We start from the raw sequence: 13,861 nt of genomic DNA, 5'->3' as shown, positions 1-13,861 counted from the left end.
AAACATCCAAGGACTATTCTGACCGATGAAGATGCAGTAATGGCCAACGCAATCAATAAAGTCCTTCCTCGGTCTCACCATAGAATTTGTGTGTGCCATATGAATCAAAATGCTTGCAAGCACCTTGCTGGGGGTGTTGAAGAATATAAGAAGCTCAATGCTGATTTTCAGCATTGTATCTATGATATTGAGGAAGAAGATGATTTTATATATGAATGGAATAGAATGCTAGACAGATATGGACTACGTGACAATACGTGGTTGCAAAGGCTGTTTGAGAAAAGGGAGCAATGGGCACTATAGTGTATGGCAGAAATACATTACCAACCCACATGAGCACTACCCAGAGAAGGGAAAGTATGAATAATGAACTAAAGCGGTACATTAGTATTAAATATTACATACTTACTTTTTTCGAGCATTTTTGAGCATTTAATTGCGGATAAAAGATTTGTAGAGGTGAAGTGTGACTTCAAGGCGTCACAAACTAGTCCCAAACTGAAGGCATAAGGTAGCTATGTGTTAAGGCAAGTCGCAACTACATATAGTCCCGCAATATTCAAGATGTTTCAGGGACAAGTGCTTCGGACCCTAAACTATGACACATTTGATTAAAGTGATAATGATAAGAAAGTTTATACAGTAAAATTTCATGGAACACAACGTGCGCATGTTGTTAGTTTTTATCCAAATGAAGAAAAAGTCAATTATAGTTGCAAGAAGTTTGAATTTGCTGGAATCCTCTGCTCTCATTGCTTAAAGATACTTGATATTAATAATATCAAGCATATTCTTGAACAATATATACTAAAAATATGGACAATTGATGCGAAAGTGCTAGAGATAACAAGGAACCACAATCTGCACGAGGATCTAAAAGCAAGAATGTCGAACTTTTACAACGACTTGTGCAGAATGTTTATCCACATAGTTGCTCGCACCGTAGAGTCCGATGAAACATATGACATGGCTGCTAAATGTGTAGAGCAGCTAGCACGAGATGTCGAGCAAAGCTTGAAAATTAGAGTTGATCTAGATCCATATATGGATTTGGGATGATTCCTCTGTTTCACAAGGTATATAGTTATATGCTACTAGTTGGATAAAGTATTTTCAAAGTAAGACTTACATTTAAGTTTATGGTTGCCGGTAACATGGACTCTACTAGAGCTTCAAAGCATAACGAGGGGCTTCACATGCCAAGAGGTATGAAGGTTAATGAGAAGACTATACGAGAATCAGCGAGACCCGTTGGTGGCTTGGAGAAAGAAAAAACAATGAAGAAAAAGAAGATAGATGATTCTTTATAACTACAACCTGAAATGCCTTTCACAAAGCAAATGCCCACGTATAACCCTATCTTAATGGTATAAGAAGTCTAAGCTTTTTGATTTTATCTTATTTTCAAACTTCAGCGATGCTAAGCTTTGGTACTAATTTTAATAGGGTCAATTCGGAGAAAATATTGTACCAAGATGAGCAAGACCCGTTGGTGGCTCGGAGAAAGCAAAAACAAAGAAGAAAAAGAAGATAGCCGATTCTTTACAACAACGACCTGAATGCCTTTGACAAACCAAATGCCCGGGTATCTACCTCAATACAACCCAACCCAAATGGTATAAGAAGTGTACTTTTTAAACTATTTTTCATTTTCAATTACCTATGATCTAAGCTTTGCTATTTATCTGCATAGGTTCATCGGGGAGCTACGTCAAATCATGCGTACCTCTATTTAGCACATTACAACTCAAGTCTGCAATAATCCATTGGTCTGTTCGACCCCTACGATGATGCGACGACAAAATATAGTACTCTTCCAGCAACAGACTCCAATGGTACTTTTGGAAAAAAAAAACTGTGGTCTTCTTTAGTCTGGCCCGCCCAACTTTTTCTTTCAAGCTCCGTCACTGGTTTTATCCCATCCATAATTGTATCTGTAATGTGGCATGATTGCATGTTGAGATAAATAACTTAGTGGGGATGAATCTCTTACATATGTAGGACGTGGATTGAGATCAGGTGACTTTCCATGCGCGAGTTACTGATGAACAATATAGTGACATTTCCTCATCTCTAGACCATGAGATAAAGAATCAGTGGACACGCCTCATGAACAGTGTATAGCTACAGTGCACATCTCCAATACACGGCTACACTATGCGTGCTACAGGACCGATGCATAGTGTTTCTATGCTACCATATATCATCCGAGCACTCTGCATTGTTGATCCAACGACCATGTTACCTGGTGACATGGTATGGGCATGTCATTGGATCACTGACGTAGGATTGGTGTTGAAGAAAAAAAAATATTATTTCAATGCACTGTGTAATTACCTACATCCTGATTATTAGTCTTTTTCGTATTTTGTGCCAAATTTTGACTACGGATCTAGCTAATAAAATATTAATACATGTCATAAAAATGTATATCATTGATTCGTATTTGAACATATTTTCAAATTATTTTTTATGACATGCACTAAAATTTTATTAGTGAAATAATGTCAAGATTTGGCACAGAATACGAAGGAGACTAATAAACGAGATAGCAATAATTTTTCTAACGCTGCCCAGTCAGCATTACAGCTCAGCTCCAGGTCCTACCTTGTGACCTGGTGTGCTTTGCGCTTTCGGCCGATCCTCCCCGTCGCTGCTCGCGATCCGCGGCACTCCCACTCCAACCATTGAGATCGCAGCATTCTCGTCCCCCGGATCGCCCCCTCCGCGGATATAAATAATCCTCGACCCGGTGCTCCCAAATCCATCCACCGCTCGAACTCTCCGAAAATTTCACGCGCGCTCAGCACAAGTAGCAGTTTCAGTTTCAGAGCTCCGCTTCAGTTAGCCACAATGCCTGCCCTCGCCAAGCCCGCCGCCGCGGCACCGAAGCCGAAGCCCTCCGCCGCCAAGCCGAAGAAGGCCGCCGCCGGCCCCGCCCACCCGGCCTACTTCGAGGTGAGCGCCCGAGCCTCTCCTCTCCTGTTAAATCCTCCGCATCTCTGTGATTCGTTCGTTTCGGTTTGCGATTGGGGCTGACTGGATCTTGATTTCGATCTTGCAGATGATCAAGGAGGCGATCGCGGCGCTCAAGGACAGGACCGGGTCCAGCTCGGTCGCCATCGCCAAGTACATCGAGGAGAAGCACGGCAAGTCTCTCCCGGCCAACTTCAAGAAGATGCTCTCCGTCCAGCTCCGCGCCTCCGCCGCCAAGGGCAAGCTCGTCAAGGTCAAGGCCTCCTACAAGCTCTCCGACGCCGCCAAGAAGGACGCGCCCAAGCCCAAGGCCAAGCCCGCAGCCCCCAAGGCTGCGGCGAAGCCCGCAAAGGACGGCGCCAAGGCCAAGAAGAAGGCGTCCGCGAAGCCCAAGAAGGCCGCCGCCGGCACGAAGCGCAAGGCGCCGGAGAAGAAGACGCTGGTCGCCAAGGCCAAGAAGTCGCCCGCGGCCAAGGCCAAGGCAAAGCCGAAGACCGTCCGCTCCCCGGCCGCCAAGAAGGGCCGCAAGGTCGCCGCCGCTTGATCTGTTCCGATGGCATGATGGGTTTTAGTTGCCCTTGGTGTGTTTGTGTTCAGGGTATGTACAAAATGGATGCCTCATCCTCCCTGATTTAGGTCTCGATTCTGCTAGGCAGTTTCTATGTATCGTGTGTGGTGTTTAAGTTTATGAAATTGTTAGGTTTCCGGAGATGAAATGAACTTGCAGATTTATTACCAAATTTCTGTATTTTTCTGAAGCTCTGTTTACGCCTTTCTGATATTCAGTTTTCACCTTACTCGGCATTGCTGGCACGCGTCGTCAGTTTGATATGGGGAATAGTCTGCTTATGATTTGTTAGATCTCCCTACTACTGCGTACGTTCCCTTCCCGGAGGGAGTAATGAGTTACCCAAATAGATGATCGAAAATTTAGTTGGCCAAATTTGCGCAAGGCCTTTTGAGTGTCAGTCGGTCACAATTTGCGCCTTTTATGCTGAGTTCCGTTGATAGATTTGGCCCCAGATTACCCTCTTTCTGGCAGAAACTGAACATAGGTGTTCCACAGACCACTGAATAAATTGGGTGGGAATCGAGAGACAAAGAGAGCGGGTGAGATTCAGTTTCTTCTTATTTCTTCAGATAACTCACACACAACGCATGAAACCTCGGTCACGCAACGGGAACCAACTCGAGTCCAAATCCACCACTCGGCCCGACGGTTAGTGGGGTAGCCTTGTCAGCTCTTTGTCATCCAAAAACCAGCGTCTTGCACGATCTCAAAAAGAAAAACCCAGCGGTTCCTGCCGTCGTCTTCTCGTTGTTCTTAACTGAAGAGCTGATATGGGCATACGGCTAGCCGGCCGGAGGCGTCGAGGTGCGGAGGATCTTGCCCCCTGTCGGCGGGAGTGACCCGTTTTTGTTCTTGTTCTTGTTAGATTCAACGTCTTGGTTGGGGTTGTATGCCGGCGGCGATGGCCCTTTGTATGAATAATGTCTTCCACGTTCTATTCCCGCCCTGATGGTGCCTCTAGCATCGTTAGAGGGCGTGTGGAGGTTTATCTCTGTCGAATCTCGCGGGATTCGGTCGGTGCTCGTCTTCGGTGGATCTGTCTGAATCTGGTCTTCATTCGTCTTCTTTTGATTGTTTACATGTTTGACCCTTCTGATCTACGGCTTCCTTCAGCGATGATGGTTGCTAATCTGGTGTGCTGGTCCTATGGGGCCTTAGCATGATAACTTGCCGACTGTCTACTACAACAAGGTTTGCCCAGCTCAGGTGAGAGTGGGAGCTCAGGTGAGAGTGGGACGATGACGGCGACGTGCCTTCGGCTCGCTCCAGTGCTTGTAGTCGTCGCTAGGTGGTCCATGAACATGGTTGCAATTTTTATTAACTATGTTGTTCTTTGTACTGTCATGATTGAAAATAAATATATTGAAAGTTTCTAAAAAAAAGCTCCAGTGTTGATGTACAAGTCAGGGATGCGGCACATCATTGATTCCGTGCGAAGTGCTCTCAGCGGCGTGAAGGAAAAATAACGTGGGGGTCGAGAGGAGGGAGCGTGTTGAGTATCGTGCTACCACTCCGCCGCCGCCTGAGATGCGCCCCCGGCTCGCGCGCGCGTCATCTATGATGGTGGCGGCGGGGATCTGGCTACTCCGCATCTCGTGGAGGGCCTAGGGCGTCGGGGCGGCGGCCCCGGATGGTGTGCCCGGCGTGGATCCCTCGGCAGGTGGCGCCGGTGGGCGCTGGATGGCCGTCCTCTTGGTTGCGTGGGTAGCAAGGGGGCAGCGGGCGTGGGTCGCGACGCGGTGGTCTCCTCGCGGACCGCATCGGCGTCTTGTGGAGAAGGCCCGCCTCATCTTGCCCGATCTGCTCGATCCCCTTCTGATTCCGGTGGCCGGCGTGGTGCTGTCCTTCGGCTCGGGTGGTTGGGAGCTCGAGGTTGTGAGCTGGAACCGGGGTAACCCCTTGGTCAGCGCGGCGGCCACAGCGAAGTCGACGCCTTTGGCGCCGATCCCCTTCTTGGAGGCTTCGGTGAGGTTCCCCTCCTCCTCTTCCTGCCCCCTGCTTAGTGGTCAAGACCTTGGTCCCCTGTTTGGGCGGCGACGGCGTTGCGACGTCGTATTCCTTCTTGGAGGCATCGTCCGGGGATAGCAGTGGTGGCGGGTGTGCAGTGGTGGTTCTGGTGGTGGCGGCTGGCGGCTTGTGCCGGCCTTGTTCACTTGCGGCTGCTCCAACGGCTTTCATCCTACGCCGTGGCTGAGCCGGTGGCAGTGATGGCATCTCGACGAGACCATTGCTTCCCTCCGGTGTTGGTCCTTGTGTAGGGTGATGGCATTAGCGTTGCTTTCCTCGCAGCTGCTGTTGCCTTTGAGCTGTTCTGTCTAGCGCTCTGTATCAGTACATGCCGTGGTGGAGCGGTACTTCATCTCACTCATTAATGGCGGCGAAGATCGGCGGCATGGCGCTGTGGAGGCGCGCCGCCCGATGCGCGGAGATGGACTCGCGCAGGAGGAGGTAGCTGTCTGGCGTCATGGTGACGTCGATGGCGGAGTGGCCTACACAAGGTAGAAGACTCAATATATTCTGAAGACGGACCGGTGGAAGATGGCTGCGACGACACAAGAGTGTGTCTGACCGGATTGTGCCTCAGACCCGGTATGTGGCTCGGCTGGGGCTTCCGGCTTTTGATGTTAGGTTTAGGTGAGTGGTTTGGGTAGTGGCCCAACTAGCATCCCTTCATCATATGGATAAGAGTAGCGGCATATGTTGCCGAGATGGTGGATTCAGGAATATTGTTTGCAATACTTTGTAAGGTCCTCGAAAATAATTAATAAAGTGGTCGTATGCATCTCCCAGATGCAGAGGCCGGGGGTCATCCTCCTTTTCTAAAAAAAAGATTAGGATTTGTTCTAGCTTATTGTACTCCAAATTAATCATGTCTCCTGTGTGTGTGAATGAGGCTTAAGTATACATCAACAATTCCACCAATTACTTTCTATTCCTCTTAGGAAGAAATGACCATTTTACTACCCTGAACAAAATAAGTTGTTCGCATAACCCACTAAACTTTTTTTTGGTTCACTTAACCCCCTAATCTAATCAATCCCGTTCAGAAATCATCATTGGTGGGTTTGTAGGGTGGTTTTGCTTACGTGGACAAAGTCAGAGGAGTTTGTTGACTAGTGGGGCCATGTCGTAGCGTTATTGGCTATCTTCTTACTCAAGCACGCCGGTGACATGTTCGTGGCCGCCACCGCCATGCTCTTCCTTCTCCCTCCTCTGCCCTCCACCGTCACGTTCTCCCTTCTCCCTCCTCTACCCTCCATCGCCACACTCTCCCTCTCCCTCATCCACCCTCTCTCACACATTCACAACCACCTGAGAGTGCCCGAGCTTCAGTTGACAGCCACCATCATCGTGCACGTGGCCGGAGGAAGCACAGAGCCACGCAAAGAAGTCCAGAACATCTTCCTTGTTGCCCTCTTCGACTCTTGCCAAAATCATTGTGACGAGCCATCCCCAATTGAGCATGGCATTGTCGTCTTCCTCGCCACTACCGCACCAAAATTTGTCATCACCGTCGCGGCTCTGACCTCGAGGACCTCTCCCTTGACCCAGGACCACCTCACGCACCTTCTGGACAGCTTCTCGGTAGGGCTGGCGACCCCGAGCACCTTCTTCACAAGTCTGCACTCCGACCGCCGCCTTTAGCATCCATGGCGTCCCTACAAAGTGTTGGGAAACATAGTAGAAAACAAAAAAAATCGCCCTACGAACACCCAGGAACAATATGAAGATGCATATCGGGTTTGGATCAACAACCGTTACCGACTCTGGAGTGCAGCGGAAGTAAACGAGTCGGTGTAGATCATACTTGGAGTCCCTCGAACGTCGACGACGATCCCGCAAACCGCCCTCGAACGGAAGACCGAAAGCACAACCTCTGTACTTGGTTGTAAGCATACGGTCTTCACGATTCGGCAGCGCTTCGCTGTCAAGAGCTAGTCATTGGTGGAGAATTACAGGGAGGAGACACAGGGCTTCTAATTATGAGGATTAAGATGGCTAGGGCTATCTCTAATTAGTCAATTAGGACCAACTAGAACTAGCACTAGATCAACTAGAGGAGGCTCCAAAACTTGTGTCATCATAGAGTGAAAATCCTCTAGTATATATAGGTTTAAGGGAGAGGAGGAGTCCCCCTTGGTGCACCGGCCTTGGGGGTGGGGGGGGGGGGGGAGTTGGACTCCCACCCCTAGTAGGATTCGGCCTCCCATAGTGGGAGGGGGGGGGCTCCCTATTGGGCCAATTCCCTCTCCACCTCTTGGCCTTGTTAGGCCAATTGATATTAAATTAAATATATATTCATTCTAAACATTTTTAGAGCATTATATATATAATTAATCGGTAATACTCGGTATTATCCGATATTCACAGAAAACCTTCTGGTGACCCCGAAACGCTTCCGGAACATCTCAGAACCTCGAAGCTGCGTCTGCTGCCGCACAGCAAGAGGAGAGCATCGCCAGAGTCGCTGCGGCAATGAGGGAGGCCCTACTCTCGTTGGTTCGAAGATGGAGATCATGAAGGTGGACTTGAGCACGGTGTCCCGGAGGAAGAGGCCTTGGTTCGAGAAGATGCAGTCCGACATGCTCAAGTTCGATGACGAGTGATCTATGACGGAGAGCGCCATCTTTTTTTGTATGCCGGCATGACCACGGCCGAGATGGCGTGGTTGAACTCCCACCTTTTTTGTGTGCTGCCATGTGTGCCGGCTGCTGGCAAGCGCGTCGGCATGAACTATGTGCTGTTTTTTTGGAGGCTGGCATGTATGCCGGCCGTTGACATGATGCCGGCATGAACTCTGGACGATGACACAGCTGTTGGTATGATCTATGGCCACAGACGTTTTTAGAATCAAGTGCGGATGAGATTTGGATCTGCGTGTTGGACGTAAGGCCGACTCAAACGCAAAAGACGACGAACGAGTCAAACCAAACAAATAAAAAACAATCAAAGCGCGCGTCCCTTTGAGATGCGTTGGAGTTTAGCTCTCAGCGATTCATAATACCCACATACTGTAATCCCATCACGTGTGCCGGTCGATAGAGACGAGAGGGGATTGCCCACTTTAAGGCCAACACGCATCCCGGTCCAGCAAGCAACGAGCCAACGAATCGCGTGCCGTGCCGGTGGCCTTCCCCTTTCGATTCGCACTCTCTCCCTCGCACAAACGCAAACGAACCCTCTCTCCCACCATCCTAGTGCCCCCGCCCCACCACCCGCGCAGATCGCCGCGTACCAGCAGAGAGAGAGAGAGCGAACGCGGGTTTGCCTCCCATGGAGAAGGGGGACGGGCCCGCCCTCCAGCCTCTGCTGTGCCTCGCCTGGCTCGCCGCCACGCTCCCCATCCTCGCCGCCGCGCTCCCCATCCCCGCGGCCGCCGGCGGCCGCCTCCTCCACAGCCTCCTCTCCGCCTTCTCCTCCCGCGGCAAGACCGTCAGGCCGTCCTCCTCATCCTCCTCCTCCTCCTCCAAGGCGGTAAGATCAGCACCTCGGTTCCCGCTTTGCCTTTTTATGTTCCCACTCATCTCCCGTAGGCTGCAGCCGGATTCAAGCTCTAGTGGGCCCGTGGTTCGGCACGATCGTAACTCTTTGCTGTCATGAGAGAATTTGGGCTTAGCAAAGCCGTCGGTTCTGAAATTTTGATGCAATGTGCTATCTGGTTAGGGAAAGCACTAGATGAGTAATAGTATCCTACTCCATATATTGAAAAAGCTTTATGTACACTACAAAAGGGCGTTATAAAAAGCAAAAGAGGCAAAAAATTGCAGAGTGCTATCAATCCACGATTGAAGTTCTATGTAGCCTTTTCCATGGACAACCATGGCGTCTCTCTCTCTCTCTTGAAGACTTTGATACAATGTATTTGAGAGATTACTTGGATGAAAAGGAGATTGTGGGTGGATTAGAAGCCCCTGTCTCTTTCTTTGAATTAATAGGAGGAGATTGTGGGTAGATTAGAAGCTCCTGTCTCTTTCTTTGAATTAATAGAAGCAGATTGTGGGTAGATTAGAAACTCCTGCCTCTTTTTTTTGAATTACTGGAATTAGACGTAAAAATGCCCCTGGTCCACTAAAATTCCTTTTGTTACTAACTGGGAGTGAAGCAAGTTCAACCTTCCAAGTAAGAGAACATGTCATCCTTTAGACGAACTATGAGTACATGATATTTGGATGGTTGTGAAGCTAACCTATGTTGCGTCCATTTTACGACTCTTTGCTAATTTACAATTATATGTGTTATACGTCTCTGACAGTCTACATGTTCTATGAGACATATATTGTTTATTATTTAAATATTAATCAAGCAACCCATGGGTAACTCTCTGGCAAAAAATTATAACAATAGATGACTCATGACAAATCGGGTTATGCGCAGGTTCTGGTAATAACTCATGGGTAAAAGTTTGTACCCATACGGTTATTCTCACGTACCTATGTGTAAAACTGTCACCGCTGTTGGGTAAAACTGTCATCTTTATGTAGATAATTTTGATGCATATATCGTACATATTTCTTGTATTCTACTCAAGTTCTGCATAAGTATCAGAAACTGAAATAATCTTTATGACATTGCAGAAGTTCACAGTTCCACAGAAGTACTTCTTGCATTTCTATGTGGTGGGAGTAGCGGTGACAACAAGCTTGCTGCTTGCAATATGCTTCTATGCATATATGAAAATGACACCGCTGTTGCCAGAGCCATCGAGTTACTCCACAATCGCTAGCCATCTTATTGGGTCAAATTCGTTCTCTTTTGGCAGTGTCCTGTCGCGCACCATGGAACACAAGTACCGTGTCTGGCGGACTGTCTTTGTACTTCTATTGATGGAAATTCAGGTGCTGAGACGCCTGTATGAGACTGAAAATGTGTTTCACTACAGCCCATCAGCTCGGATGCACATTGTAGGATATCTGACGGGTCTATTGTAAGTTCCACATTGGTTAACTTCCATTCTGTTCTAGAATGTTGCATAGTTGTTAATATGCTAGCTTGACTAAATACTCTCTCTTTTTCTTCCTTCTAGAGTTCTAGTCCTTTCTATTACAATTTCACATGCCTTTTCTGTTAGGTCTTGTTATGGTTATTTTCTGTAGTTCCGGGCTTGTACTTTATCAACAAAATATGCAAGTAGATGGTGTAAGTTAAGGCATACTTTAGTTTACTGGATGATTTGACCACTGGTAATTGTAGTTCTAATTTTTTACCACCTATCAATTAACAGAACAGTTATCTTTTTGACCTTTTTGCATATATTCTTTGATTTCTTGCTTTTTATAACGTCGGTCTTTCAGTAAAGGTTTCTTTGCACAAGGATCATTGCATTGCTCTTTCCTTTTTCTGCAACAATTTGGATTGACTTACAGTTATTTTTTTTCCTGCAGCTATTACACGGCTGCACCTTTATCTCTCGCTAGCTCTTGTCTTCCTGAAGCAATAGATTTTATCCGAGGTCAAATAGTTGAGTTCATAGTAAAGGGTCGTGCAAGAATGCCAGACCTAGTCATTGATTCACCCTCTCTCCTAAAGCCTCTTTTAAAGTTGGGGTGGTGCCAGTGGATAGGTGCTATTGTATTCATTTGGGGATCCCTCCATCAGATCCGTTGTCATGCAATTCTTGTAAGTACCAGCTTCTTTTAGTGAGCCTAGAACCAGAGCCAGATAACAAATATTAGTTGGTTTCTTGTCTGAATGTGTACAACATGTTTACATATGCGAGTTGCAGCACAAATGTTAAAAAACGAAGCATCTGCCGATGTATTGAGACTTAAAGTTGGAATGACTAATAAAACCTGCTTCCTGAAATCCTATAGTTATGTCTTGTTGGAATCGTTTTGCTACTTTGGATTTCATGGAGTGGAATTCATTTTGCACTAGAAAATAGCAATCCCAAATACTTTCTTAGCCAATGAACATCAGGAACTCTTCATAAAGGATCATACCATATTTTTCTTAAGAGTCTTAGTAGCATCATGTAGGTTTATATTCAGATTGCATAATCTTCTCTTAGGTTATTTGGTATGCATATTTTATGTCCTTCAGGCAAGAAACTGCACCTTTCAGCATCTTTTCCTTGCACAGTTGGGCCAAAGTCTTCCAGATTTAGTAATTTTTTCCGAATCCATTGCTTTCTGTTTACCATTTTGACAGGGATCGTTGCGCGAAAATAAAGATTCTGATGAATATGTTATTCCTTGCGGTGACTGGTTTAGTCGTGTGTCTTGCCCTCATTACCTTGCTGAACTAGTAAGTGCCTCCATTCTTCTCTCGCATTCAGCATGCACATGCTATTTGACGAATATGGCTGGCGACAAACACTGCTTTTACAATGCGAGTACTAAATTAATCATATCTAAATTAGGATAGTCAATTGAAATCATAAATGAGGGTCCTGTGATGGATTTTTCACTGGTGAAGCATTGGTGTGCGCAACTCCTGGTCAGGTTTTGATCGCTGGCTGGAGTGGATGAAGGACAGACAACCTTTATGTTGCTTCTGATGGATTGTTTTATGCACTGTTTGATGTTACTACAAAGTAAAGACTTATCAAATTTGTTTGGTTCCCCATTTTTTGCCAGCCTAATTCACAGATGCAGAGTGGCATTTGATCATATAAATTTCCCATAGAGGAGTAGGCAGCCTTACATTTAAACCAAGCAATCTGTAAATAGCCTAAAAATGATAAAATATTATATCATAGGGAGAGTTCCAAATTATCCCACTGTTGTTGAGCAAGTGAACCTAACATAATAGGATAATCCTTTAGCAAAATTCTTTTCTTTTCTGTGGTTTGCCTTCACTTCAACTCGGTGCCGAGTGTTAGAAAATATGCAACCTGTATTCCCTTGTGGCCATAGGCCAGTATATATACATGTACAAGTGCATGAAATATGCAGAAAACCCCTTATACAGTGGGGTAAATACAAAAGGCTACATATTGACTGTATATATAGTACTATAACACCGAGCAGCTCGCAGAAAAAAAAAACTCTTATGGATTTGAAATTGGTATCCCATTAGCATCTATGGCTGTTTTTTGTTTTACAGGTTATATATTTGGGCATGTTGATAGCTAGTGGTGGATCAGACATTTCAGTGTGGTTCCTGTTCATTTTTGTGGTATGCCTCGCTAAGTTCTGTGCCAGTTGCATTCAGAATCGCATCAACTCGTGATTATTGTATCCTTTCAGTGTTTTCTATCATTCCAGCTGATTAAACTTTCCATTTTGTGCAGATAACAAACTTGTCATTTGCAGCAGTACAAACTCATAGGTGGTACCTCCAAAAGTTTGAAGACTACCCCCGCTCTCGCTATGCTATCATTCCATTTGTATTGTAGCATCTACAAGCATTCCTTCTGTGCAGTAAAAATCTGTGTGTTCTGGCTAGAATGCACAAGCCCGGCATGTAAAAGATATTCATGTAAATGTGACAGCATGTAAGTTAAAATGTTGTGTTGTGTGACTTGAAATACTTACAAGGGTTCTATTTCCAGTTGTAAATTGCGATACATACTAAGGTAGTTGGGTCCTGGGTATGCAGTAACCTTTATGGACATGTTTAAGGATTAGAAAATAAAGTCCTCACAGAACCGGAAGCATGCCAAATTTGACAACTAGGCTGATACAAGGTACGGACTCGAGAATCCGACGTATCATGGTGTTATAACTTATAAGTCATCTTTGATGTTCCACGAAGATGACCTTTGGTGGAACCATGGCTTTCCGTGCCATCACTGGCACTTGTTTTCACCTGGAAATGTTCATGTGTTTCTGGTTTTCAAATCTCTGCTAAGAAGGCGCCCTGTCATTCGCCCCGCGGGCCAATCTTGCTGCAAACTATGGCTTCGCGGTTCACTTTATTTCATCGATCATGTTCACCTGGAATTTCTGAAGCTGAAGTTTAATCATGATTCTGCTGATTCTTGCAGTGTGTGTGTGTGGCTCAGCAGGTCTGGGACTGAATGTTGATTCGTGCAAAGTGGAAATGCATAAGGCTTAAAAGAGTGGAGACTTGCAGTGCGAGTGGACTGAATGTTGGTGTTTCTGCTGCTTCTTGCAGGGTGTGTGTGTGTGGCTGGGCACTCAGCAGGTCTGGGACTGAATGTCCATGCGGGCAAAGTGGAGCATAAGGCTTAAAAGATCACCCGCGGAGCACCTTTGTTTTTGTGTAAAGAACACCAGCACAGGTTACTCGAGTGGGCTCATTCAGTGCCGGCTCCGCCTTCTTCTGCGCCTCGAATGAGTGCAATTTGCTGGTATTATCACAAGCTTTTATTTTTCTGGAAAGAAGGTATGATTAGCTAGCAAGTTAACA

General features: G+C 46.3%; 2 protein-coding genes across 2 annotated transcripts; both read left to right on the top strand.

The window, feature by feature from the left end:
• The first annotated feature begins 2,714 nt into the window (after positions 1–2,714).
• On the top strand, positions 2,715–3,716 carry LOC123054116 (histone H1-like). The gene is made up of 2 exons (XM_044477808.1): positions 2,715–2,958; positions 3,065–3,716. The coding sequence occupies exons 1-2, from the start codon at positions 2,854–2,856 to the stop codon at positions 3,518–3,520; spliced, it is 561 nt and encodes a 186-aa protein (XP_044333743.1). The 5' UTR covers positions 2,715–2,853; the 3' UTR covers positions 3,521–3,716.
• Positions 3,717–8,643: 4,927 nt separating this feature from the next.
• LOC123054115 (polyprenol reductase 1) lies at positions 8,644–13,142 on the top strand. Its single transcript, XM_044477807.1, has 6 exons — positions 8,644–9,022; positions 10,123–10,472; positions 10,930–11,164; positions 11,696–11,791; positions 12,593–12,664; positions 12,780–13,142. The coding sequence occupies exons 1-6, from the start codon at positions 8,822–8,824 to the stop codon at positions 12,882–12,884; spliced, it is 1,059 nt and encodes a 352-aa protein (XP_044333742.1). The 5' UTR covers positions 8,644–8,821; the 3' UTR covers positions 12,885–13,142.
• Positions 13,143–13,861: the final 719 nt, after the last annotated feature.

The sequence above is a fragment of the Triticum aestivum genome, chromosome 2D (assembly GCF_018294505.1).
Source record: "Triticum aestivum cultivar Chinese Spring chromosome 2D, IWGSC CS RefSeq v2.1, whole genome shotgun sequence".
In the NCBI taxonomy this organism is placed as follows: domain Eukaryota; kingdom Viridiplantae; phylum Streptophyta; class Magnoliopsida; order Poales; family Poaceae; genus Triticum; species Triticum aestivum.
This window is presented reverse-complemented; position numbering and strand designations above follow the sequence as displayed.